Source organism: Heloderma suspectum, chromosome 13 (assembly GCF_057233095.1).
Source record: "Heloderma suspectum isolate Gila_16-S chromosome 13, 16-S_ref, whole genome shotgun sequence".
Lineage (NCBI taxonomy): Eukaryota > Metazoa > Chordata > Lepidosauria > Squamata > Helodermatidae > Heloderma > Heloderma suspectum.
Window position 1 is genome coordinate 2,713,845 of NC_139470.1, and position 25,691 is coordinate 2,739,535.

The 25,691-nt window shown below is 50.4% G+C and overlaps 2 protein-coding genes across 5 annotated transcripts; one reads left to right on the plus strand and one right to left on the minus strand.

Annotated features, from left to right (window-relative positions):
* Window positions 1–410: 410 nt before the first annotated feature.
* On the minus strand, window positions 411–14,628 carry MVK (mevalonate kinase). Of its 4 annotated transcripts, none has more exons than XM_084820176.1 (12): window positions 14,277–14,628; window positions 12,817–12,888; window positions 12,624–12,718; window positions 10,223–10,370; window positions 8,535–8,682; window positions 8,138–8,293; window positions 6,873–6,976; window positions 6,507–6,552; window positions 4,357–4,447; window positions 3,673–3,789; window positions 2,934–3,087; window positions 411–1,462 (listed from the first exon to the last, which is right to left on the minus strand). In XM_084820176.1, exons 3-12 carry the CDS (start codon window positions 12,699–12,701, stop codon window positions 1,311–1,313), a joined length of 1,194 nt encoding a protein of 397 aa, XP_084676302.1. In that variant the 5' UTR covers window positions 12,702–12,718; window positions 12,817–12,888; window positions 14,277–14,628; the 3' UTR covers window positions 411–1,310. The 4 variants fall into 4 exon arrangements, with proteins under 4 accessions (XP_084676302.1, XP_084676301.1, XP_084676300.1 ...); XM_084820175.1 differs by lacking the exon at window positions 14,277–14,628 and adding an exon at window positions 13,792–13,871; XM_084820174.1 differs by lacking the exon at window positions 14,277–14,628 and adding an exon at window positions 13,732–13,798.
* MMAB (metabolism of cobalamin associated B) lies at window positions 12,957–25,292 on the plus strand (the record flags this gene model as incomplete). Its single annotated transcript, XM_084820346.1, has 9 exons — window positions 12,957–14,023; window positions 14,641–14,705; window positions 15,614–15,707; window positions 18,278–18,335; window positions 18,925–18,997; window positions 19,551–19,648; window positions 21,460–21,524; window positions 22,085–22,144; window positions 23,546–25,292. Coding segments are annotated over 9 exons (1,668 nt in total), but the record flags the coding sequence as incomplete, so codon positions are not given.
* Between the last annotated feature and the right edge of the window lie 399 nt (window positions 25,293–25,691).

Here is a 25,691-nt window from a genome sequence, read left to right on the forward strand (position 1 = left end):
AAACCTAGTTTGGCCTTCAATGAAAGGGAATATGAGATACGCACAATCTTCTCAGCATGGGGCCAAAGCAGCAGTGACCTGAAAGTGTATAAGCAGATTTCTGTTCTAGTCCCATGAACTGGAATTCTTAAATAAGCTTTGTTAACTGTTTATGTTTAGTCTACATGATTCAGACTAGGCCAGAAGATATCTGATTATACATATATTCATTTACTTTCTTTCATTTCCCCCCCTCTTTTTTTCTTTAAATTCTTTTTCCAAAATAGATATATGTTGTATTTAAATACGTTGTTTGAACGTGTATTGAACACACTCATTTATATATCCAGTATAAAATATATCACTGATTGTTGTAAGGTTGCTTTCAAATTTTATTATATAATATTATAATTTCATATTTTCTTTTTTTTAATCACTATTACTATTATTATTATTATCATCATCATTACGATAAGATTACTCAGTAAGATTTTTGGTTGGTTGAATTGTTAAGCTTTACTATTACTATTATATTTTAACTTAAGGGCAATATATGGTTACTGGGAATGAACTGTAGGCCTGCTTTCTTGACATAAGATTGATGATATGATATTGAAATGTAAGGTTGATTATTAAATTGTAATATTGGTAGTGATATAGGTATAGTTTTTAAAATAGAATGGCATCTGAAGCCCATGGGTATTGCAGTTTAAATTTAACCCTTTAAAAGAGGAGAGGGGAGAGGGAAGAGGGGAGAGGGAAGAGGAAGATTGCTGTTTTTCCTTTTTTCTTTTCTTTTCTTTACTTTTCCTTTCTTTTTCTTTTTGTTACTGTTGTGTCCTCATAAGAATATTGCATTGTTGGGAAACTGTAGTTATTGATCAGGTTGTTGGTATTGTTTATTTCATTCATAAAGACAAAATAAATAGGAAGTATTTTCAACACACACAAAAAGAAAGTGTGTAAGCAGCGCAGAAAAGAACTGCACTACTGTAGTTAGCATGAGAAGAGGCTCTCAAGTACAACGTAGCCCCCGGTAGCCCCTGGCGAGACCCCTTCAAGCTGCGTAAGCCAGGCTCGGCTCAACCCACATACCTCAAGGGACAGACGCACCGTTACTTTCACCAATGGGGCCCTGTCAGCATTAGGGCACTACACCTCGGGGTCCCAGAGCCTGAATAAACCCATCCCAAAATCTACAGAGGTCCCATAATTCTGTGTGAGAGACCTGGAAGAACACCATGAATCTTCTCCAAGCGAGGACCGAGAGCACTGAACTCGCAAGAACTCGTTCGAAAGAGGAAGACGAGGAGGAGGAGTCATTGCCAATTTCACATCCCACTGAACACCTTCAACACTTCTGCTTTCAGAGAGGGTGGCGAATGCGCGCATATTCCCAGGGCCCCGATGTCCGTCTCCCAGCACTCAAACCCGCAGTTGCTGAGGTCGCGGAGGGTGGCTCCCACCACGGAAGGAGCCGTGTCTGCCAAGAGAGGAGACACAACAAGGTGTCACTGCCACGTGAGTCTTGAAACACCACACCACGATAGACCTGACCACACCGCCCTGCCCCCAAATCCTTTCCCAGCCGTATCCAAAGCGATTTAAGAACCGTTTGGATCTCTGTCCTCACAACCAGGCTGAAAGGGAACTCAATTTAAAACAACGATGCGCACATAAGATGAGAAATTGTGTAAATAACAAACAAAAGCAATGCTGAGTATATGCTGCACTTCTAAGCACGCGCAGTGAATGCAGAAAATATGAAGTCGCCTCATACAAAATCCATCTAGCCCAGCCTTTTCCCAACCTGACGCCCTTCAGATGTGTTGGACGACCCCTCTCATCATCTCCAGCCAGCTGAGGCTAATGGGGGCTGTAGTCCAACACATCTGGAGGGTGCCAGGCTGGGAAAGGGCTGGGCTAAACCCATATTGTCTACCCTGATTGGAAGTGGTACTCCAAGATCGCGGGCAGAAAGAGGGCCTTTCCCAGCGCTGCTGGGTGTTGCTGCTGTTATTAAAACATAAAGCCCTAAACAACTTGGGACCGCCTCACCCCTCACGTCCCTGCCTGATCTCTGCGATCGTTGAAGGGAGCGCTACAGAGGTGCCCCATGCTCCCGGGGTTCGCCTCAGGAGCGCCTGCAGACCAGCACTTGGCATTGGAGCCCACACTTTCTGGAACGCTTTGCCCCTGGCATTAGCCAGGGCCCCGCAGTTCTGACGTTCAGACGCCTCCTTAAAACATATCTCTTCACAGAGACCTCCCCTGAAGTGTGACCCAGCCAGCTATGGTTTGTGGAACACCGTAGAGTGTGCGGTTTTATTGCTGACTAATTCTATTGTGTTGCTGTTATTGTTATATTGATGGGTATTTTATGACATTGTCTTTTATGTTCGCCACTTTCATGGCAAGCGGTATATAAATCTGAATAATAAAAATACTAAAAATAAAATACAGAACATCCTTTCAACTAGAGACCTTCCATATAAAACGCACAAGCTCTGCTGCTAAGCTATGGCTCCATAACCCTTATTAACGACAGGTCTTTATTAATGACCAGTCTTTATTGCTTATCTTACTCCAGAAAGGGCCATGCACCTTGATGTTGCTGCATAAAAATGTCAACAGTCATATCCTGTAAAGCAGACCAGTATCCCCATATTACAGATTGGGTGGGGGGATGGACACAGAGGCTGAATAACCAGTACCATACCCAATTTTAATTTAATTTAAATAGAAATAGAAATGGATACATTTAATGGTTCTAATATCCATGGAGGTGCCTTTCTGGACCATAAGCCAGATTTGAACTCCTGCGTTTCGGTTACAGTGCAGTTCTCAATAAACTCCCTTTCAGATTTCAACAACTAAGATCGAAGGCCTGCAAGCAATTTTAGAAAGCGAGAGAGAGCGCATGCGAGAGAGAGCATCCACTGATGACTGCTGACCTGGCCGTAGCAATGTGATGGCACAGCCTCCACCTCCAGCACCAGTCAGTTTGCTGTGCAGCCCATGTGTGGCGGTGACCTGGCAGACTCGGTCCAGCGAGGAATGGCCAACCCCAATCACATTAAGGTGATGCTGGTTTATGTCTATGAGTTCCTGTTTAAAAGGATGAGAGCTTGTTTATCTGGAAGAGGGTCACGACAGCCGGGGCTCAGGGCAGGAATACCAAAGCTGCTGTCTTGTACGGAGTCAAGCCATTGATCTCTCAAGCCCAGAACGGTCTACTCTGACTGGGAGCCACTTTCCAGAGTCTCAGCAGGAGAAGGCTTTCGCCAGCCCTCCTGCCTAGAACCCTTTTGATTGGAGATGCCGGGGACGGAACCTGCAAATTTCCCTTTCTGTTTGAAGCAGGAAGTCACACCTGTACTGCCAGAAAAGGGGAAGTCACACCTGTACTGCCAGAAAAGGGGAAGTCACACCTGTACTGCCAGAACAGCAGTTACTTGGGTGACAGGCAGGTATACAGTGCACCACAGTTACAACAGGGAAGTGAAGGAAAAGGTTATCTATCTCCCTCATTTCGGTTGAACATTAGCAGAAAAATCACAGTTATACCCAGAACATTTTCCACACAGAATCTAGCATGCAGAAACTCCATTTGGCTTCGCATTTTGAAAGCAAGGCCCTAGACCTCATGGCAACTCTTAAATGTGAAAACTGAGAAAACAGAGGATCACTTACCTCCAGCACAGGGTAGTGTTCCTGTGAGGGGCGTTCAGCCATTGCTTCAAGAACACCTTCACACTCCTGAGAAATAGCATCTATTGACGTGAGCACAGGCTCCATTATGGCAGGAAACTGCAGAAGGAAAAATCGGAGGGCGTGATGGAGAAAGAGTAAGCACGCCTGTCGACATGACTCCAGAAAGGCGGCTTCCTAGGGTTCTGTGCATTATACCAGGTTGGGAATTTTAAAGACCATCTTAGCAAGCAGCGCTCTCAGTGCATAATGGAAGCACTTTGCCCTGGCTGCAAGTAGTTTAAATTTATATGAACGGTCGTTTATAGAAACATTTGGGCTTTTGGCTAAGATCATGTGTAGTATAAACGTTAGATTATTCATACAGTTGCGCTGATGTCTTTGCTCTCCTTTTTTCATGATTTGAAATCTTGAGTATATACTTGTGATCTTATACATTAAGACGTTTATAACCTAACGTAAAATAAAGTATGCGCCCTGGACAGTTGCAATTAATGGGAGGGCAATTATTTATTAACATTTATTATTTATTGAGGCAATGTTTAACTTTTCATCCTAAGATGCCATGTTGCCAAACAAACAAAAGGCCCTGTATCTGTGCCATATTTTGGTTCATACAATGAAAACATAAAACAACATTACAATAAAAACTATTAGAAGCGATACCTTCAGTAGCTTATCTTTAACTCTCGCTAACAGGACCTTGGTGCTTCGAGGAACCTTGGTGTTGGTCAATAAAATCCTTAACATGGGAACTCTTAAGAAGAAGAAGAAGAAAAGGACAAACGTTTCATTTCCTCCCCAAGATGGCCGTCTAAATCTCAACATGTTAACCTGTTTACCAATACCGCTTTGCTCATAATAATTAGCTCCATCACTTTTGCTGAGCTCCCTTGCCAAATCCAAAACTGGGGATGTCAAAAGTTTTCTGCCCAGGCATTAGGTCAAGTCAGTTCGTCTCCTTCCAAAATGGAGGTTGTCTCCACAAAATGGAAACTTTCTGGGCAAGAGGAGAAGGGAGAGACAGAGGAAAGGGAACAGATACCGAGCAGAGACGTGTCATAAGAAGGGAGCTATTATGGGAAAGGAACCACAGGAACTGCGTGGGATGGAACGTGCACAAAACACATGTGAATGGTTCAGAGACACAGGCACATTGCAAGATTATTGGTTTTATAGAGTAGTTTAACTCACGCAGCTCCCCCCAGCCCAAGAATCTCGGAAAGTGTAGTTCAACGAGAGTGCCGAAATTTTTTCTATTGCAGCCTTCCCCAACTTGGTGCCCTCTGGATGCGTTAGACCCCAACTCTCATAATCCCCAGCCAGCTGCAGGGGCCCAGGTTATTTTTGGCTGGAGATGCCAGGGACTGAATCTGGGACCTGCTGCATGCAAAGCAGGGACTCTCCCACGGAGCTATGGGCCCCTCAAGCAACCATGAAGTACCGCATGCTACTCACTTTTGCTCAGGTGAACCCCACGCAGCCAAAGTACTTTACCCAACTGGAACCGCCCCCCACTAAGTGAAACATCAATTCGGAGCCACGTTTGAGCTAGAATTACCTTGGCGTGTCACCAGCAGCCATTTAACTGCTTGACAAAAGGCCCATGTTTTGCAAACCAAAATAACTTTGCTTTCTAATGCCATCAACGAGAATAACCAGTGTCTAGCATTGGTGGCTAATGGAGCAATTTCACACCCCACAGAAGTTTTTAATAGAGTCCAATTATAGCTCGTCGTCAGAAGATACAGGGGTGGGCAATGGCTAAACCTGCTCTCGCCTGCTCTCTTCGGAGTCTGTAAACGCTGAGTGCACAAGCGATTTCTGTTACCCCAGGCTCCCTTGCAAGGCACCACTGAAACTATAGCTCCATGCAGGGCCAGGGAATTAATACTGATCCTTCCTGGGGGATTATTTTTTATACACCAGGTATAGGTGGAGAAGGCCCAAGGACTGCTAACCCCACCCAACCAAGCCAGACTTTCTCACCTCCACTAGCTCAGAAAAGGCTGAAGGCAGAGTTCACCAACCAATTAAAGTCTTTTATTTGTTTGCTAGTCTGTTTTTAATTTAAGCTTGGCTATCAATATTTAGCAGACTATAGATGAAACTTATACATCAAAACCTTGTTAAAAGGTACCTTTTAGGGGACACTAAAGAAAGAAAACTCTCAAGCTAAGAATTACAATTCATTTTTAGAAGAAAATGTTAAATTAATTTAAATATATCCTTTTCCATCACCTCTGGGAAAGTGGAATATTCCAACTTCAACAATAACACTCCTCTAGAGCCAAAACAGCCTCCCAAAACAAATAATAAAAGAGTTCAAGGCCCATCAGTATCTCAGATACAACTGACTGCTTCTGTTGCTTGCAGAAGCGAGCAGAAGTTGCATTAAGAACATCATTCTTAGGGCTGAACAGTGCAATCCTGGGCATGTCTAATCAGAAGTAAGTCCCACTGAGTTCAAAGGAGAGCTCATTCTCAAGTAAGTGGGTACAGGACTGCAGCCTTGATTGCCCACTTTTCAGGGAATATCAGAGGCAAGGGGGGATAGTGCCCAACGGGTCACATCCCCCTGCCACCGTATGCAGAATCCAGCTTCCCCCCACTCTGCCCCTGACTTCTAAGCCTGTGCTTGAGTTTCTGCAATGGGACTCTCTGACCTGCCCCAACCATCCCACCCTCCAACCAGCATCTGTCAGCCATAAAAATGGACGAGCCCGACGGATGCGCAGTTTATTAATCTCATCCACCTTCTTGAAAACAAGCCACTTTTTATGCAGCGTAAATAATAACGACCAAATGGACTTTACTTTTTCATTGGCGTGATTTTCCCTGACTGGTACCGCAATGCTCCGCCTAAAAATTCAGGGAAAAATAAAAGAAACATATCACTACAAAGCAGGTTGCTTTATTACATTTTGTCTCCCTTGATCCAGCACAAGAACTCAGCTGCATACAAACTACCATGAAAGAGCAACGTTCATGCGCTCTGTTGTCCTAACCCAAAAGAGGGAAGAGGTTCTGGTTCAAGCCAGGGGAAACTTCATTCTCATAGCCATAAGAAATATTTCTGTGAATGGTTCCAACAGGCCATCCCCTCCAAAAGGAAGCTGAGCATTCCCACAGCTGCACGGGTGCAACTCAAAATATGTGAAGGAATGGAAGAGGACACATACCCCAGGTGCCCACTGCATTATCCACACCAGATGGGTTCCCGTGGATGACCTGTTCTCCTCGGAAGGCCCAGCTGTTGATTAAGTCCAACTCCTCCTCAGTCCACCTGCACAGGACACAGGACACGGCCTTATCCTGGGTCAGACCCCTTGTCCATCTAGCCCCAATCTGGTTGACACCAAGAGTGTCCGACCTCTTTCAGCCCGAGGGCCAAATTCAAGTTCAGATACACTCTCAGGGGCTGCACGCTGGTGGCAGGCAAAAGGGGCGGGGCCAAAAATACGGAGACTGCCAGTCTATTGTTACTGAACGCTCTTCCTGCCGGTAATGGAGCCTTAGTGAGGAGAGACAGTTCAGCTCCTTCGAAGGGGAGAAAAGCTGCGCCAAGAAAACCACCAAACAATTGGCAGTTGGGGGAAAGGGAGTGAGGCAAGGGGAAGGAGGCGTCAGCATCTGGGGATGCCAGGCAGGCCGAATTTGGCCCAGAGGTTTACAGCAGCTGGCAGCGGCTCCCCAGGGTTTCAGGCATAAGGACATCAGAAGAGCCCTGCTGGATCAGGCCAAGGCGCCATCTAGTCCAGCATTCTGTTCACACAGTGGCCAACCAGCTGACCATGGGAAGCCCACAAGCAGGACAGGAGCACAACAGCACCCTCCCGCCCATGTTCCCCAGCAACTGGTGCACATAGGCATACTGCCTCTGATACTAGAGGTAGCGTAGAGCCATCAGGACTAGTAGCCATTGATAGTCTTTTCCTCCAGGAATTTGTCCAACCCCCTTTTAAAGCCATCCAAATTGGTGGCCATCACCACACCCTGTGGTAGCGAATTCCATAGTTTAACTCTGCACTATGTGAAGAAGTCCTTCCTTTTATCTGTCCCGAATCTCCCATCCATCAGCTTCATAGGATGACATATTCATCCCATAGGATGTTCTAGTATTTTGACAGAGGAAGAAAAATGTCCTCAGAAAAAGGTTTCTTTCCCATCTCCTGCCACTTGGTACTTTTTACTGGAGACACTGGGGATCGCACCTGGGACCTTCTGAATGCAAAGTATGTCCTCTACTCTGGAGCTATGGAAGCCCAGCACACGGTGCTAAGAGTACAAGAACAGCAAAACGTTCTTACCTTGCTGGCGCAGTCCGCAGCCGAACCCCCAGCTGTCCCCAATACTGTCCTGGCAGCCCAGCTCCAAGGATGGAAGCAATATTTGCAACACTTTATCCCCTACCCTCTAGCCCTGCCTAATACCCCGGGAGCCCTACCTTGCGAGAGACTGGCCCTCCCTTAGAGGGCACCCAATGACTCCGCACGCGGAGAGCAGGGCCCCCGCCAGGCAGACCGAGTAAGCCGCGCTGGAGCCCAACCCGGCGCCCGTGGGCAGCTCCGACCACACCAAGATGTCCACGCTTGGCAGGACCCTGAAAGACACGACATTACAAAAATTTGTCTCTGAAATACAACCACTCCCTTTAAGAGCAGACACAACGTGTTTTGAAATCCACATTCTGGAGCACGAAGCTTGATCACCCAACTCAGAACTGGCTCGTGGATTGAGTCAGAACAAAACGGATGAGCCAGGGGCGGGCAAAAACAATAGATCATGCAACTGCTCCCATCAAGAGCGAAACAACAACCCAGCAAGAGGTGTGGCCGGCTTACCCGCCTTTGGATGCAATGGATAGGTACAAGTAGAGAAATGCGATCGTCGCAATGCTGTGTATTTCTGCAGCTCCATCAGCGATGCTTGTGAACTCTTTCAGCTTCTCCACTTGTTCTGGGCTGGGGGGCCGAGACTCAGCCAGGTCAGCTGACGAAAGAGCAAATGGCAAGAAAGACCTTAACATCCCATTCCTGATACATTAAGACACCTTTCTGCCTTATGTTGCTATAACCTTCTTTCTAATTAACCAAAAGTACAGCAATGTAATTTGATTTATTCCAGGCACAGATCTCAACTTTGTCTTGGCACAGAACTGGGCTGATTTAATTTCAAGCATGACCGTAGTCTAACAGGCTGTCAAACTGTTCCAGGCAGGAACAAAGCAAGTCCTTTTGCAGCGGCGTCAGAAGCATACAGATGCAGCTAAAGGTCCTGAGGAAAATCTAAACAGAAGGCTTCTTAGCCCCCATCGCTACATTCCTTGAGGCCAAAACCATTCGATCCTGTTAATATATTATTCCTGGGTTGCATCCGATCTTAGCCCCCCTTGGAGTAGACCCATGGAAATGAATGAGACTTAAGTTAGCTATGACTACCTTAAGTTCCATCCATTTCAATGAGTGTACTCTAAGGAGAGCTAACACTGGATGCAACCCACTATGGTTATTTATGTGTAGTGCCACCTACATAAAGATTTACAGGGCAACATGAGCAAAACAGACAGGCTTCTGCCCTGAGGATCTTACAGTCTACATTTTGTCAGAGTTGGAGGGAGAAAGATAGAGGCAAGGACAACAGGGGACAAATACCTATTTATATAGTGCCAATGATGTGTGTGAAGTTTTACAAAAGCAAAGGCAACAAGTTCCTGTCTCAAAGGGCTTACAATCTATAATTAGGCTCAGGAGAGACAGCAGTAAACGGGGGAAGAATGGGACACATACTTAAGCTTTTAGATACAGTAGGGCAGGGTTAGGCAACCTGATGCCATCCAAATGTTTTGGACTCCAAATCCCATCAGCCCCATCCTCTATGGCCAATGGTCAGGGATTATGGCAGTTGTAGTCCAAAAGATCTGCAGGGCACCAGGCTGGGGAAAGCTTGGTTAAGACAATGGCATGGAAAGGTGAGTTTTGAAACAGTTTTGAAGGGAGAGAAAGAGGCAGCATTATTGAAGTGTTCTGGGAGGCAATTCCTGGCCAACCCCAGAACCCCCTATGTGTATTTCATAGTCTGCTGCTACATTTTTTATGATGCTGTTTCAATGCTGCTATTTGCCTATTGCTTTTCTTGTTACGATTCTATTTCCGTTTTTATTGTGCAACCAACCCAGAGTATAGTACACCGCAGAAAAGTGGGATATATATTTATTTCAAATAAGATGCATAAAAGGAGAACGGACAGAGATGTGTAAAGGACCAGAAGAACTTTGGGCGGTAGCGCTGGAGGAGCAAATGTTGCAGGCAGGGATACAACAGGGTACGAAGGCCAAGTGATAAGAAAAGGTAAAGCCCATTAAAGGACTCCACAACGTGGCAAGCAACATCCAGTCCTCCTGCCCACATCGGATGCAAAGATACCTAGAGGCGGCACCATCACATACAAGCCTTCCTGAGCAGTCTTGGCTCCTGGTGGATCAGAACAAAGAACGGGAATAGGGGAATCCACATGTCGCCACAGGGCTCACCGGGGAAAGCTGCTAACAATGGCTGGAGCTCAGATGTTTCCCAGAATAATCTGGTCCCAATATTTGGCAGCTGCATCAGGACTTTCCCATCATTTCGAAGGGTCATCCGAAGGAAAGTTCTCAGGTTCAAAGCCACTGCCAAAGCGACCTGCATTCAGGAAGCATGGAACACATTATAGGTATATAACTATATGCAGGGAGTGTTATAAAACCCTACAGTGAATTAATTTTAAATATGATACCCAGGTGTATTCCTTTCTTGCAATATTTTCAAGAGCAAAATTTCTTCTTGTATTGGCCCCAGGAGCATAATCAAGTCACCTGTAGTGTTAGAGGGCCTAGAGATCCATAATGCTTGCTTAAGTTCATTATTGATGCAATTCCCTTGTTAGCAAGCCTCTGAGCAAGTGCAAATGAGTCAAAAGGCCGATAATAGCCTTCTCAGCGCATTCCTTACTAATGAGTAGAAGGCCTTATCAGGCTGTGCTTGGGAAGTGAAGCTATGCGTTTATGCTGAGATGCAGGCGGCTGTGCTGAGAACCAAGTGCTGTTAGTCTATGCTGGGAATGGACACGAGGCTGCTTGCTAGTGTTGTGCTGCCTCACTGCTGACATGTATGGCATAAAAACCATTTGACCCAATGGCTTGGGGTTCAGAGAAGCTGTCTGATCCAACCATTGGGCATGCCTGTGTGCTGTAAGTTCCCCAATAAAGTCTCCTTGTAAGCAAACCCTTGCATCTGATTAATCACTACCTTGGTACCTCCAACCTAAGAGTTCAACGCCCACGGCCAGGGCGACACACTTCTACGTTAAAAATACAAAATATAATACAGGGATTCACCTTTCGTAGGGAATAATAAGGGTGGAAGCAAGAGTGTTCTCAAGAAGGTTAGAGAGCAATAGGGAAAATGTTTTTAGGCTTCAGTGGGTAGTAGCACGCCATGTAAAACAACAGGGGAAAGTTGGGGAAATGCTTATTTATCAAGGGATTTCTATTTTCAGTTAAACTGAAACGAAGAAGCGCTGCTGCGAATGGCTACTCAGTAGTATTTAATATCATGCACGATTGACAAAATCTAGGTGACGTACAAGGTCTCGTTGGTTTTGTGAAAAATATACGAGAGGGAAATTACCCATTCATGTGGCTTGGATGCGACAGAGCTCACCAATGATTGGAAATGCTCGTTAAAAATTGAGGAGAGGGTCACTGTTAGGTTATGACTAGAATGGTTCGTATGCCTCTTCGATGTCATTAATGTTTAAATTAATTCATTTTTTAAACATTTAATCAGCCTTTCGATTTTATAATGCTCGGTGTGCAAAATAATTGAGAAAGCTGGTACTCAATTTGCTAATTGCTGGGAGGGGGTTGCATTTATTTTATTTAATACATGTCTGTACTGCCCGACAGCCAAAGCGTTCTCTGGGAGGTTCACAAAAATTATCCTGGGTCGTGTCCAATGTTAATCTTACTTAGAGTAGACCCACTGAAATGAATGAGATTTAGAATAACATTGGATTCAACCCAGGAAAACTTACTGGAAAGGAAAGAGCTGAAACAAGCAAGGAAGGAAATAGGACAGACAATCAAATGAATCCAAAGTTTAAGGAATCATATGTCAATATCTTTCCAACAAGAAAATATTCAATGTTCCAATAATCTATTAAGGACAAATGGATGGATGTGCTATATCTCCTCTGGAAGCTTTAACAAGCAACTGATTTGAATACCTTAAGGTCCTCTTTTTACTTATTTTATAAAATGTTTTCTAAAAACAGAGTTTGTATGTTAGCAATTTTAAATAAAATGTTTAAAAGTGGGCTTCTTCATCCAAGACCCTTCTCTGCGTACCCTGCTGGGAGAGGCTTTTACAGTAGTGGTACTCTGATTACAGAACACTCTCTCCAGAGAGGTTCACCTGCGGCCTCTCTTGATGTCTTTTCAGTGCCAGAAAGAGTATGCTTTATTTTCCAGGTCTTTTACAGTCCTATGCATATCTACTCAGAAGCCCCACTGAGTTCAACCAGACTCCCAGGTAAGTCTGTATAGGATTGCAGTCTTAAATCTGTTTCAATTTCCAGTTCAACTTTTATCTCCACCCAATGATTTTATGCTGCTTTGATACGTCAATCATTATTGCTACTTCTATTCCAGGTTCGTGTTTTAAAAACTTGATTCTATATTCTGTTGAGGTAAGCCGGCGTGGAAGCTCTGTTGAAGCGTGGGCCTGAAATGCTTGAAATCATAAATTAAAAAAAGTGTTAAAACACAACGCACAACTCTGCCATGCTGGTCAGCTTGGGGGCATTTCTGAACAACACTTGCAGACTGCTGGAGCCAGGAACACCCTGCTTTTAAACAGGCCAGCACACTTAGGACGTGGCAACCAAGTGCCTACCTTGCCGTGGACAACAGCATGTTCGCCGTGAAGTATAACTTTCCCTGGGGCAGAAACTACCCAAGTCTTGTTCTGCATTTCTCCCTGGCCTTCCCCTGCAGAGGCAAAACATCCGTATGCGTACGAAAAGTCGCCACACACACACGCAAAAGCAACCCGAATCACCCCACGACTAGCCAGCCGAACCACCTACCTTGTTTAGAGGAGGCACAGCGCTGTCCTTGGCACAGAACTTAAGATCACCCCCGCACGGAATTCTGCGCTCCTAGCACAGGGAACAAGCCCACTTGAACAAGCCCTTGGAAGTCCGGATGCTGGAGGCGCCCGGGCTGAATTAACCGTCGCCAGAGGCGCCCTGGCCCGCCTGGGCGCACTGAAGCGCCTCGGGTCTGGGGAGGTGGGCTTCACCCGCTCCGCCCCCAGCTCCGTGCCCCAGGGCTGTGCCGCGCCCATGCTGAAAGTTTCTGCCCCCTCCCGCCCGCCAGTCCCCGGGTCGCTCCCAGCCCGCGCGGGCACAACCACCCAGCCCCCGCCCCGCCCGCGGGCGCTCCGCCGCACCCAACTTCTAGCCGGGCTTCGCGGCCCCTCGCGCCGCAATCCGATGCCGCGCACACGGCGGGGGAGCCGAAGGAACGCGCGGGGCCCGCCCGGGCAGCAGCTCTCGCCTCGGGCGCGGCGCTGCCCCGGGGCGCCCCCGGGCTGCTGGCGGGGCGCTCCTGCCAAAGGCGGGCGCCCCTCAACGCGCCCGGGCCGGGCAGCGCCGCGCGAACTCCGCCGCGCTGCCCGCAGGCGGCGCGCAGCCCAGGCCGCCCGGGGAGCCGCGGGGGCCGGGCCGGGCTGAGCAGCGCCCAGCGCCGGGCTCGCCGGCGGGAGCCCCCGGGCGCCGCGCGCAGGAGGGCGCTAGCCTCCCGCGGCCCGCTCCCGGATGGCGGGCGTCGCGGCGCCTCCCGGGCGCGCCGGGCCGGCGAAGGCTGCTCGGGGGCCAGTCCTCTCCTGACCCCGCACGGCGGCGGCGGCCCCCGCGGGCGGCTTCGGCAGGGGCGCCCCGCCAGCAGCCCGAGGACGCCGGGCGCGCCCCTCCTCCTGCCGCCGCCGCATCGCCCCTCACCTTCGTCCCCGAAGCTCCCCTCGCTTGCGCCGCGCTCCGGCCGGCAGGCGCCCCGCTCACCTGTCTCCGCGGCGGCTGCGGGCGGCTCCGCCCGGCGCCCAATCGCGCGGCCGGGGGTGGGCCGCGGCCCGCCCCATCCGGGCGCGCCGCGGGGGCGGAGGGGAGGCGGCGGCCGCGCGGGACGAGCCGCCATGGCGGCGGCGCTGGGCTGGCGGCGCTGCGCGGGCAGGGCGGCCGCCGCCGGCTGGGCGGCGAGGGGGGCGGCGAGCCGGGCGCCGGGCGCGCCGCCCAGGTGAGGCCGCGCGCGGCGCGCGAAGGCGCGGGGCTGTTGGTGCAGCGGCGGCGCGTCCGGACAGCGCCCGGCGCGGTGGACGGCGGGGCGGGGCGGGGCGGGGCGGGGCGGGGCGCGGGGGCCGGAACTGCGGCGCTGGGCGGGCTGCCTGGGGAGCGGGGCGCCTCCCGGAGCGCCCGGGGGCTGCGCAGAGCTGGCCGCGAAGCCCGAGCTGGGGCGGCGCGCGCGCGAGGCCTCCCCGCAGGCCGCAGACCTCGGAGGCCGCGTCGGACGCTGCTGCGGCGCCGGGGCGCGGCGGGCGGCGGGCTTCGCTCGGCCTCGGGCGCGCCCTGCGCCTGGCGCCCCCGGGCAGGTCCGCGCTACGTGCCCAGGCGCGAGCCCGCTGGCCGGGGCGGGGCCTCCCCGGCACCGCGCGCGGGGCTGCGCTGATCTTGCTCCAGCCGGTCGAAAACGCGTCCGTGAGATTCGTCCCGCATTGAAATCGGAGCTGCTTTTGCTGTTTAAAAAAGCCGCGGAATCAGCTCGCGGCCTCTGCCACTTGAGGCGAGAGCCGGGCGCTGTGCGGCCCTTGCAAGCCGCGCAACCGGCCCTCCGCCCTCTCTCCTGCCCCTCTGCAGCCGGGACGCCACGCCCAGGAAGACAGCTCCGGCCCCGAAGATCTACACGAAAACCGGAGACGAAGGTAGCGCCTTACAGGCCCACGCAGACGCTAACTGCAGCCAGGCTGTACAGCCGGTTCAGCCTCCCCCAACACGTGCCCTCCAGATGTGTTGGGCTGGCTGGGGGATGCTGGGATTCGTAGTCCAGCACATTTGGAGGGCACCGGGTTTGGAAAGGATGAACTCGCTGCTTCCAGGGGTGGTCTGCTCCTGTGTGCATTGTGACATTTATTTGATTTATTAGCCACCCATCTGGCCAGCTACCCGGCCACTCTACGCGGGGTACAGTGTTACTAACAAATTTACATAATCAACTGAACAGCAACAACAAAAACAGAACAAAGCAACACTGCTCTAAAAAACCCTAGCTCACCCCAGATGCCCGCCTGAACAGCCAGGTTTTGAAAGCCCGGCGGAAGCTTATCCTGAAACCAAAAATCACAAGATCCATTTTTGATGGCCGTAGAAATAGCTGCTGGATTTTTTGGAGTGTCTCTGTTTCAGATATGAATTAATTTGCAGAAAGAAATAGAAAAGTTTTTAAATCGAAGCTGTACTGTGTTTTATAAAAGTTCTAGCTTGGAACGTAACACTCTTCTTCCAGATTTTTTTAAAAAACATTTTAATGCTAAAATATTAGTATTAAACATTTAGCATTAACGGGGATCTTTAGTAACTCATACTGTGAGGCCCGCAACATTACTTCCCCGGGCAGATGAGCCATCATAGAGAGAACCTTCTTATCTCCTTATATTCTCCTGAATGCAAATGCTTTGCATTGCCTTTCAGAGGAGGACGGTCCCACCTTCGGGTGCCGGCTAGCTTACACATGGAACCTAGCGTGCGTGTGCAAACACACCATAGGGGCTTGGGTGTCTGGAGGCGAGTGGTTTCATTTTTTCCTCATTGTTGTCTTGTGTGGTTTTTAAAGGATTTTCCAGCACATTCACTGGAGAAAGGAGATCTAAAGATGACCAGATTTTTGACGCCTTGGGGACGCTGGATGAACTGAGTTCAGCCATAGGGTAACTGGAGGATCACTACTTGTAATTCGTTTCTCAGTTTGCGAGAGTATTTGAGAGAAGCAAGAAATTGCTTCTGTGTAGGCATGGTAGGGAAGCCTCCTCTATCCTGGCGATTGTTCTTGAGGGCTGACAGTCAGCAGCAATGCCCTTGAGTGACCTGCGAGGTGGCATGATCCAGAGTGGTGATAGGAGACTGTCAGAACCGGAGCTGAGGCCCTGCGGTCGTTGTAACTGCCCACAGTCATGACGCAGAACTGCGTGTCCTGTCTTGGACAAAGAAAGAGGATCAGGCTGCGCCTGGCCCTGCAGCTCTGCCCACGTGTGCCAGAAAGCTCCAGCTGCAGCTTCTTGGGACATAAACCCCATCATGCAACAGGGGTGCAGAGTTTTGCCAGGTGTGGGCAGAGGTTCCTTCCCCCACAATGGAATTCCCTCCCAAGGGATATATGGCCGGCTCCCTCTCTGGCTGCTTTTGAGAAGACTTCAAAAACAGACCTGTTTTCCCTGGCTTTTAATTGAAGAAGTTTTATTATATTTGCTGCTGCTACATATTTGAATAGAATTATATTTTCTTTTATTGTACGCTACTTTATTTTGACTGGCTTATTTTAAAATGGTCTCGATTTAAGGTAGTTTTATAATTTGTTGGTACTGAATTTGACTGTTTTATACTGTAAAGCAGTAATACTTGGGAAAAGTAAGATCTTGAAAGGTAGCTAAGGAATCTTCTGCTCTTCCCCTGTATGCATCAGATCTGTCCCTGAGGTGGGCCTTTTGTCATGCACCTTGACTGATGGGTAGGCGGTGTTTGATGGCTTCAGAAGGGGAAGCAAGCATACATTAAACCAGCATTCCAGATGTTGGACTACAACTCCTATAATCCCCCGGGTACATTGGGAGCTTTTCTCCCACTGGTCCTTTGGAGCTACTTAGTATACCGCAGTGGAGGCTGGTGCCTCCCATGTTAGTGGGGCGGTAAATCTGCTCTGGGTTTCAGTCAGAACTCTAAAGGAGCTCTCCAAGGTGCTTTGCAAAGCACCTTGGAGAGCTCCTTTAGAGTTCTGACTGAAACCCAGAGCGGATCCATGGCCCCGCTGACATTGGAGGTACCAGCCTCCACTGGTATACTGGTACATCTCCCGTGGCCATGTTGGCTGGGGGATGCTGCGAGTTGTAGTCCCAAGACATCTGGAGGGCACCAGCTTGTGGAAGGCTGTGTTAGACAACTACATGCTGGTCTATCAATGGCTATTACGGTGGCTATATGGCATCACCACTGTCAGAGGCAGAGCACCTCCGAGTATTCCCACGTGCTGGGGAGCAACAGTGGGAGAAGCCTCTTGCCCTCGTGAGCTGCCCATGGGCTTCCTGGCGGCATCTGCCTGTCCCCTGACTGACAGGGTTCTGGGCTGGGTGGACCTTTGGGCTAATCCCGCAGGGCTCTTCTCATGTTGCCTCTGTTCAGGGAGGATCCGTGGCGTAGCAGCAAATTTTGAAGTGCAGGAGCTGATCATGAGAGCCCTCACGGAGGATGCACCCTCCTGTCCCTCAGAGATAGATATGTGTATCTATTCTGCTTTCCGATTGTTTAATACACACAGGAGCTGACGCTCCGGTTCAGCCTCTGCCATAAAACAAACATCTAAAACAAGCCGCTCCTACAATCTCACAATTAACATTTATGGGGCATGACTGCAGTCGTATGCAGAGTCACTGGGAGGCAGCGCCTTTGAACTTGGCACTGCTCCCTTCTGACTGCCGAGGTTCAGCTTGTAAAACACACTGCGCTTTAACCAAAGATTTTCGGCCGGTTGAAATGCAGCCTTGCGCTTCTAATCAGAAATGCAAACAATTTTGCAAAGATCAACCGTTACCCTTTAAACTGCTAGAGTTAGAGCATCAGAAGAGCCCTGATGCAGGATCAGGGCCCATCCAGGCCAGCATTCTGTTCACACAGAGGCAAACCAGCTGCCCACAGGAAACCCACAAGCAGGGCATGAGGGCAGGAGCACCCTCCCGCCCACGTTCCCCGGCAGCTGGTGCACATAGGCTCACTGATTACTGGAGGTAGCAGAGAGGCATCAGGACTGGTAGCCATTGGGAGCCTTCTCATCCGGGAATTTGTCCAACCCCCTTTTAATGCCATCCAAATTGGTGGCCATCACTACATCTTGTGGTGGAGAATTCCGTGGTCTGACTCTGCGCTGTGCGAAGAAGGGCTCGCTGTGATCTGTCCTGAATCTCCTACCATTCAGCTCCATGGGATGAGCCCACTGGGTTCTAGCATTAGAAGAGAGGGAGAGCCTCTCTGCTCCACCGCACACCATGGATGGGGATCCAAGAACAGGTCACGTCTACGTCACAAACGAAGTTCTGTAAAGAGGCCAACGCCTCTGGCAAAGAAACATCATCATATTCTCAGAGGTAGAGTTCCTGCAGTTCTTTTGGGGAAAATCATGGCAGTCCTACCAGTTTCAGGCTCTGCTGCACATCCACGCTGGTAAGTCCCTTGTGCGGATGGCACTGGGGCTGCTACTTCCTGGGATTCAATCGTTTCTCTTTTTCTCCAGGTTAAGCGCTGAATTCGGCAGAGAATGTGGCCACTCATTTGTGGAAGAACTTCACAAGGTGAGAAATAACTACCTGATCATAACTAATGATTAGTTCAGCTGATGCACAAAGCCAGATTTAGACCAAAAAATAAGGTGCATCTAGCCCAGTTTCCAGCTTCCAACTGTGGTCAGCTAGAGAAGCATAAGACGGAGAAAAACAGACATAACACTGCATCTGCCATCTAGAAACAGTTAACTGATGTCACCTGCGCTGGGGAAAGCCATCTCCCACCCCTGAGATCATAAAAAGGGTACTATTCCAGCCCTAGCAATTGTGGCACAGTTACAGATTAATTTCTTCTCCATCCCCGCAGAGTCAGGAAGTGCTGTTTAATTCAGTTATATTTGTGATGTGCACATTCTGATTCTGGCTGGGAGTGACAAGAGTTGCATCTGGAGGGCACCGGCTGGGGAAGTCTGGTGTCATCCGTTACGGCAGTGGTAAACGTCACATGACGTGACTGCTTGGGTCAGAGAGCTCATCTGATGCCCGTTTGGGCCAAGCCCCTGCTCGCCAGCCTTCTAGATGTCCCCAGCCATCTTTGCCAGAGTAGTACCTTTGTCCCAAATGCCTGTTGCTGTTGTGCTTTGCTTCCTCTCTACAGGTCCAGTGCATGCTGCAAGATGCTGGCTCAAACGTGGCAACTCCCATCTCCTCAGCCAGGGAGTCTCACTTAAGTAATTAGAATATAATATTTTTAGAAAACCTTCCTTTTGTTTTTTTTTAAGATAAACCTTGCACTTTTCAGGATGGCTGCCTTACTGCTTCCCAGTGTGGGTTTTGCTGAGTGGTTCTACAGAGTACAGTTAAGCTTGAATTACTATTTTTGACGTGGATTATTTAATTGGTTGCACTTACATGCTGCTTTCCTGCCTTGAAACCTGAGGAAGTTCCCTGCTTCACATGGGGAAGTTCCCTGCTTCAGGCGCCTTCCCATTACGCCCTGGCACATGATTGCATTCCACCTCAGTTGTGGGTGAGGGGGGAACACCTTTTGCATGCTCAGAGGTGCTTGCGGCATTCCAGGACTGAGCTCTGGACCCCAGACCGGTCCCAAGTCACCAATCAGCCCCTGGCCTGCTGAGCGTTCGGCCAGGTTGCTACATCGCCCTGTGCCTTCCAGCCCCTGGCCCGGAACCAAGCAGCCAGACGAGGAGCGCCCGAATGCTCTTGTATGGGCCAACTTGGCTGGCTGCCTCTCTCTCAGCCATGGCCTCTCCCCCTCTGTAGAGCGAACGTCGTTCAGCGAAAAGCCTGTTCTGGAGCTGGAAACCTGGATTGATAGATACTCGGACCGGCTTCCGCCCCTCACAGCTTTCATTTTGCCCGTAGGTATTTTGCACATGCTTTTTGCATTGGGCGAATGGAGTCTGGAGTGGCCGAGAATTAAGGCACCCTCTGCACGCTGGCAATGTAAGCGCCGCCTCGGTGGTCAGACCCAAGGGGGTCTCTCTCGTCCAGGCTTGTGTGTCCACAGTGGCCCAAAGGCAAGCCCACAAGCAGGAGAGGAGTGCGGTCCCACCCTCCTCCTCATTTTCCCCAGCATACGGCCTCTGATACTGGAGGTTAGCATATTCGCCATCATAACTAGTCGCTACCAATAGCCTTATTCTCCATGAAAGTTTCCACCCCCACCCCCCTTTAACACCATTCAAATTAAAGCCATCCCCAACTGGTGCTGTTTAACTGGCTGAGCCACCTTTGCATAGCACAGGGATGCACAGCCTTTTTGGCCGAGGGCCGCCTCTGGTGTTGGCTGGGGAGCCAGGGGCCGCAGATGCACAGACCTCAGCCAACACACATGGAGGTGGATGGTTCAGGATCGCTGCTGGGAGGGCTTTAACCCCCCCTCCCCATCCCAGTGATCCTGCTCAAGACCGCAGGGGTGGGGGATGCGGCTGTTTTGGGGTCACTGGAGGAGGAGGCTAAAACCTCTGCCCCCGTGACCCCGCTCAGGATTGCTGCTTCCCTGCCACCGTTGGCAGTGTAGAAGCAGGTAGGGGGCACCCCAGAGGCCTTGCGGGTGCCGTGGGTCATGCACCCCTGGTGTAGCGTGTAGCCGCAGAAGCGCTGGGAAGCGTCTTGGGTCAAGCCCTTCACTCTCCAGCCTTGTTCACGGAAGGGCCGCCTTCACGTTCTCACAGGCGCTGGCTCCTCTCTTCTGGGGGACGAGTGCGCCAAAGCGCCGCGTAGCAGTTGCCGATCTGCCAGCCCTGCCGCAGGGGAGGCCCCGTCGCTCAGTGGCAGAGCACCGACCGGATTGTCAGGCGGCGGGTCAGTGGCCGGACTTGGTCCAAGACAGTGTCATATCGGGGGTGTAGAACTTCAGGCCAGATATGCCGCCTTCACCCCCAGGGGGGTGCAGTTTCCCAAATGGCCAAATGCCTTCCCCATCTCCTTTGCTGATCTTTGCAGCCTTTGTGTGTCCCCCCCCCCCTCCAAATGGTTGAACTGCCCCTCCTAAGGCTGAGTCACTGGCAGTAAGCACTTTAAGCCACAATATGCCAGTACTGCTGTATTTTGGGCTCCGCCCCCTTTGCCTTTGCCCCCACCCAGCACTGGACTGTGGCCCCCAAGAGCTTCTCTGAAAAGGGAATCGGCTCTTGGGCTGGAAAAGGTTCTGCGCCCCGAGCGATGTGGTCTGCTCATGTTACGCCCGTCCTGCACGCTTTGCACTGCCTGCTTGTTTCCAGGCTCAGTTTAAAGTTCTGTTTTGGACATTCAAAGCCCTAAAGTCGGGTGGGAGGAGACATTTTGTGCGGCCCCCAGCGGCATCTGGTTCTCTGAATGCTGCAGAATGACTCCAGCTTTCTGGGAATTGCTTCCCCTTCTGCTCTGTGTGTGCGCGCGCACATACACCCATGTATGGAACGAGAAGCAGAGAATGGATGGCATGGCACAGAGAGAGAGAGTGCGATGCCGGGCTGCAGATGTTGCCCACTTCTGGCAGACGCCGCCCACATGTGGCACCAGCCCCCAGCCAACTTTTCCTGTGGGCCAGCGGTGTGTCGTAGGAAAAAAAGCTCCTTTATCCTTCCCTGCTTGGCTCCCGAAAGCGTCTGCTAACTGGGACGTGGCGTCTGGCGGAAAGCGGTCCTGCACCCCCACTTGACGCGTTCCACAACTGCTGTCGTTTCAGTCCGGTGGGAAGAGCAGTGCTGCCCTCCACCTCTCCAGAGCCGTCTGCCGCAGAGCCGAGAGGCGGTAAGTGACGAGGCCAAGAGGGCCACGAGACATGCCGGCAGCCCTCAGCGAGCCGTCTCGGCTGCCGGCCCCTCACGCCCACCACAAGCGAGACCTCAGCTTCAGGGCGATCGCTTTCCTGCGGGACTTGGGCGGGAAGACGTGGCAGTTTTCGAGCCATTCAGCCACAAGTGCAACAAGCTGATTTGTGGCTTTCAGGGTGGCCGGGCCTGATTCATGGGAGCGGGGTGGGGACTGGACGCAGATCAGAGCATTTGTAGCCTGCAATGTGCCTACTCTGGAGGAAGGCCTCCTGTGCTCTTCCCGAAGCAGATTCCGAATTCTGCAGAAGCAGTCGCAGTCAGAGGAAGATGCATGAATGAAGCACGTACATTTGGAATCTTGTAAGAGATTGAGAGCAGAGAATGTGGCGTCTGGCACAGAATGGCTTTGACGATTTAGGGTCTAGCAGCATGAAACAAAATTCACACATGCTGTTGGTGGCACAGAAGGTGGGTTTTGCTTCTAGTGAACTTGAATAGCTTGAGTATAATGACCTTTGTATGTTTGCTTCTCCATAGTGTTGTTCCTTTGGTGAAAATGGGAGAAGCCGATGCAAACGTGGCCAAGTATTTGAACAGGTAATTTGGGACTGCATGCTTAACAGGGGTAGGATTGGCCCATGAAACCGTCTTCCTAGTGGATCGCGTCACTGGCGTGGATACGAAGGACCCTTCTCTGCCTCCCACATGAGGGTTTCTCTGTGCCAACACCTTTTTGCTGGATTTCTCCTGCCGAGGCAAAGTTTGTGGAGCCATTTTGCCTATGACATTTGGGCACTTGGGTGTCTTCTGCTTTATAGATCTCTCTTTTCTCTGAACTAAGATGCCCCTGTTGACCTGGCTACTTGCTCAGTCTGACTATACTGCAGGGTATACATGTTTTCTCTCTCTCTGCAACCTCCGTGTTTTTTTTGTTCTTTCCCGTGAGGGTGGGAGAGGGGGAAAAGACAGTAGATGAAGTTGCATGTAAGATGGAACGTGGAGGATTTGGAGGGGAGATACGAGAGGATTGAGGCCCAAATCTGAGATGGGGAAGAGGAAGAAAGTGGAGTTGGGAGAGGGGAGCTTGAGAGAGAAAGAAGGTGGAGGGAAAATAGACAGCGAAGGGGGCTTCTTACTCCACATGCCCAACAGGTCTTACCCAACTTGCCAGTGGTCCCTGCCCACCATCTCTTGGTCGTTAGGGGAAGGGCCGTCACCTTTGCACGCTGAAGGTTCCAGATTCAATCTTTGGCATCTTCAGCTTGAAAAAAAGAGGGTCTCGGCAAGTGTTGGGGAAAAACCTTCTTCACCCGAAACCCTGGAGAACACTGGGCTAGATGGACAAATAATCTGATCTGGTTTGAGGCAACATCCCGCGTTCCTAGGGGAGCAGCAAAAGGCCACACAAGCCAAGGAGAGAGCCTTGGAGGTTGCCACAGAACCCGGAGCCTCTGTTTGGACAGCTGCAGCTAACCCTGGTGGCTTTAAAAGGGGCTTAGACACAATTGTGGAGGAGGCGGCAGAGGCCATCAATGGCTACTGGTTCTGATGGCTACCTGCCACCTCCAGGATCAGCAGCAGTCTACCTCTGTATGCCACCTGCTGGGGAAGACACGTCAAGGGGATGCTGTTGCACTCATGTCCTGTTTGTGGGCTTCCCAACTGGGGCACCTGGTTGCCCGCCAAGCAAACAGTGCTAGACTAGAAAGGCCTCGGCTCTGATCCAGTGCAGATCTTGTGTTCTTAAACAGCCTTCTCCAACCTGGAGCCTTCCAGAGATGTTGGACTACAACTCCCAGCATGGCCCAGTCAGAATTGGAGCACACCTCCCTCTCCCTACTTTTTTGATTGGTAACAGGCATGGTACCGTTTTCCTCTTCCTAGGCCTGGATGTCCCTGCAGCCCCTGGCTCGTATGCCTCCTGGCCCCCTTCACTGTTCCCTCCTGTGCACAGATGTAGGACGGCCCTAATTTCCTCCCTTTTTCCCCCATTTCCAGGCTAAGCGATTACCTGTTCGTTTTGGCCCGCTACGCCGCGAAGGAGGAAGGGAAGGAGGAGAAAATCTATGTAAAAATGGAGCCGTAAGGCGAAGCCCTCGGATGCAAGATGTGGAATGCGTTAACATGGAGCCAGAGCAGGCTAGATAAGACCGGATCTAAAATGCAAGCTGCCAGAGCCAGCAGGCGCCCTCCTGGAAAAAGACCCAATGCTTGCAGGCTCAGGCTCTCGGCCGCTTCACAGGCAAATCCAGCTTGGTTCAGAGAATTCGGGGCCACTCTATGTCGGGGTGCTGACGGCTGGGTAGCCCCGTTCAACAGAGAGGGGAGAGGGAAAGGCAGCGCGATTCTTCTTGCACTGTGGCATCCTGGTCAGCAAGACCCCTGTTCTGCTGCTGCCGGCACTTGGGCACAGGCGTGTGATCAGACTCTGGTGCGAGGGTCTCTCCGTCACACTTCCAGCCCCCGCCTGGCCAGTTTTCCTTCCAAAGGTTATCTTTGAATCCATCAAACTTCTGGCTCAGGCTAGAGCAGCTCATGACTCAGCCAGGGCCGCTCCTGTCATTGCAACCTCCGTGTGGGAGATCTTGCGATGGAGACAGAGTTATTGGCGAGCGTACCAAATTGGATGGCCAGAGGATCTGGCTTTTCTCTCCCCCCAGCCCCGCCCCCTTTTCAGTAATTCTCCCATTTTCATTTCCCTGCACTTGGCATTATGTGACCGGCTCTTCTGAACAGTCGAAGTGTTCAGAGAGACCAGTCTCCTGAAGAGCACCGGTTGCTGAGCTTCCTCACCTGCTGCTCTGGATCTCTTCAGAAGAAGTCACTTAAACAGAAGGAGGACGCCCTGACTGTATCTAACCAGCTCGTCAAGTTTATTTTCTATATTCCCGGATTTCCAACACGGAGAATGAGCCATAACTGTAAAATGCCAGGCTACGGCAGGGGCAGAATAATTTGTTAATCCCTTATGGCAAAATGTTTCCTCTCCACTTCAAGAAATACACGTGCAAGGCAGTGCTCAGGGCCAGCGGAGAAGAGTGGCTTTGTCGCTTCCTGCTTGAGGAAAGCCATGGAGAGCTCAGCCCAAACTCTTGAGTGAGGAGGCTGCAGTTGTGTGCCTTTCCAGCCAAACCGTTTCTGCGTATTCATTACACAATCAGTTTGCACATCAACTCTAAATGAGTACAGCTAAGCCAGCCTTTGCCAGCCTGGCACCCTCCAGGTGGGTTGGACTACAACTCCCAGCAACCCTCAGCCCTGGGAGTTGTAGTCCAGCACATCTGAAGAGCACCAGGTTGGCAAAGGCGGCACAATGCCATGATATGGCCGCAGAGGCAGTCTGGAAGCGGCTGTTCACTGTCTCCCCCCACACACACACACACACACTCCCTACCCTGAAAACAGCACAGCCTGGGCCACTGTTCACGCAGCACAGAGTATCCCACAATCTCTGCAATATTGCCAAATTCCTAAAGAGACCTGTTAGATCTAAGCTTAAAATGTTAGGGAGACATTCTCCTGCAACTTTTACAGTAAAATCAAGAAGAAAATATTGCTGGGGGAAAATGGGGTATTTGGTTAACAGTTTCATGCTTGTGAGCTCATCTGGGCGCAGCCCTTGGCTTGAATTTTTTAAAACTATTTTACATCTCAGAGCTCCGGATCAGCCATGGCAGAATCCTCAGGTTAGAAAGTATTAGACTGGGCTTTTGAAAAATAAGATTAATAAAACCAGTGAATCCAACATCCTTGAAATATCTTGTAGTCTGTCTACAGCTTCAATTATGGTGAATCACTTTCTTCCTTCACCCTTCAATTTCACAAAATTCACACAGAAAAAACATTCTGGTAGAAACGTCACAGCCACCTAGAGCCGATCTCTCGAGAACTTGATGTCTTGTAAATAGTCCACGTTTAGCTTCCTGGATATCTCAAGAACGGCAAAATCATGAGGAAAACAAAATCTTGGGGTGGCTAGGCAGGGAGTGACATAGGTTCCAATTGTTTTGCACACAAAAAATCTGCAGCAATAATGGCAGTGGAAAGGGGCATTTCCCCATCATTCTGGCATATTCAGTATTTCCAAAACATACATCTCACACACCGTTGTGGCAGAATTGGGAGATGGGAACCACGGGAAGTG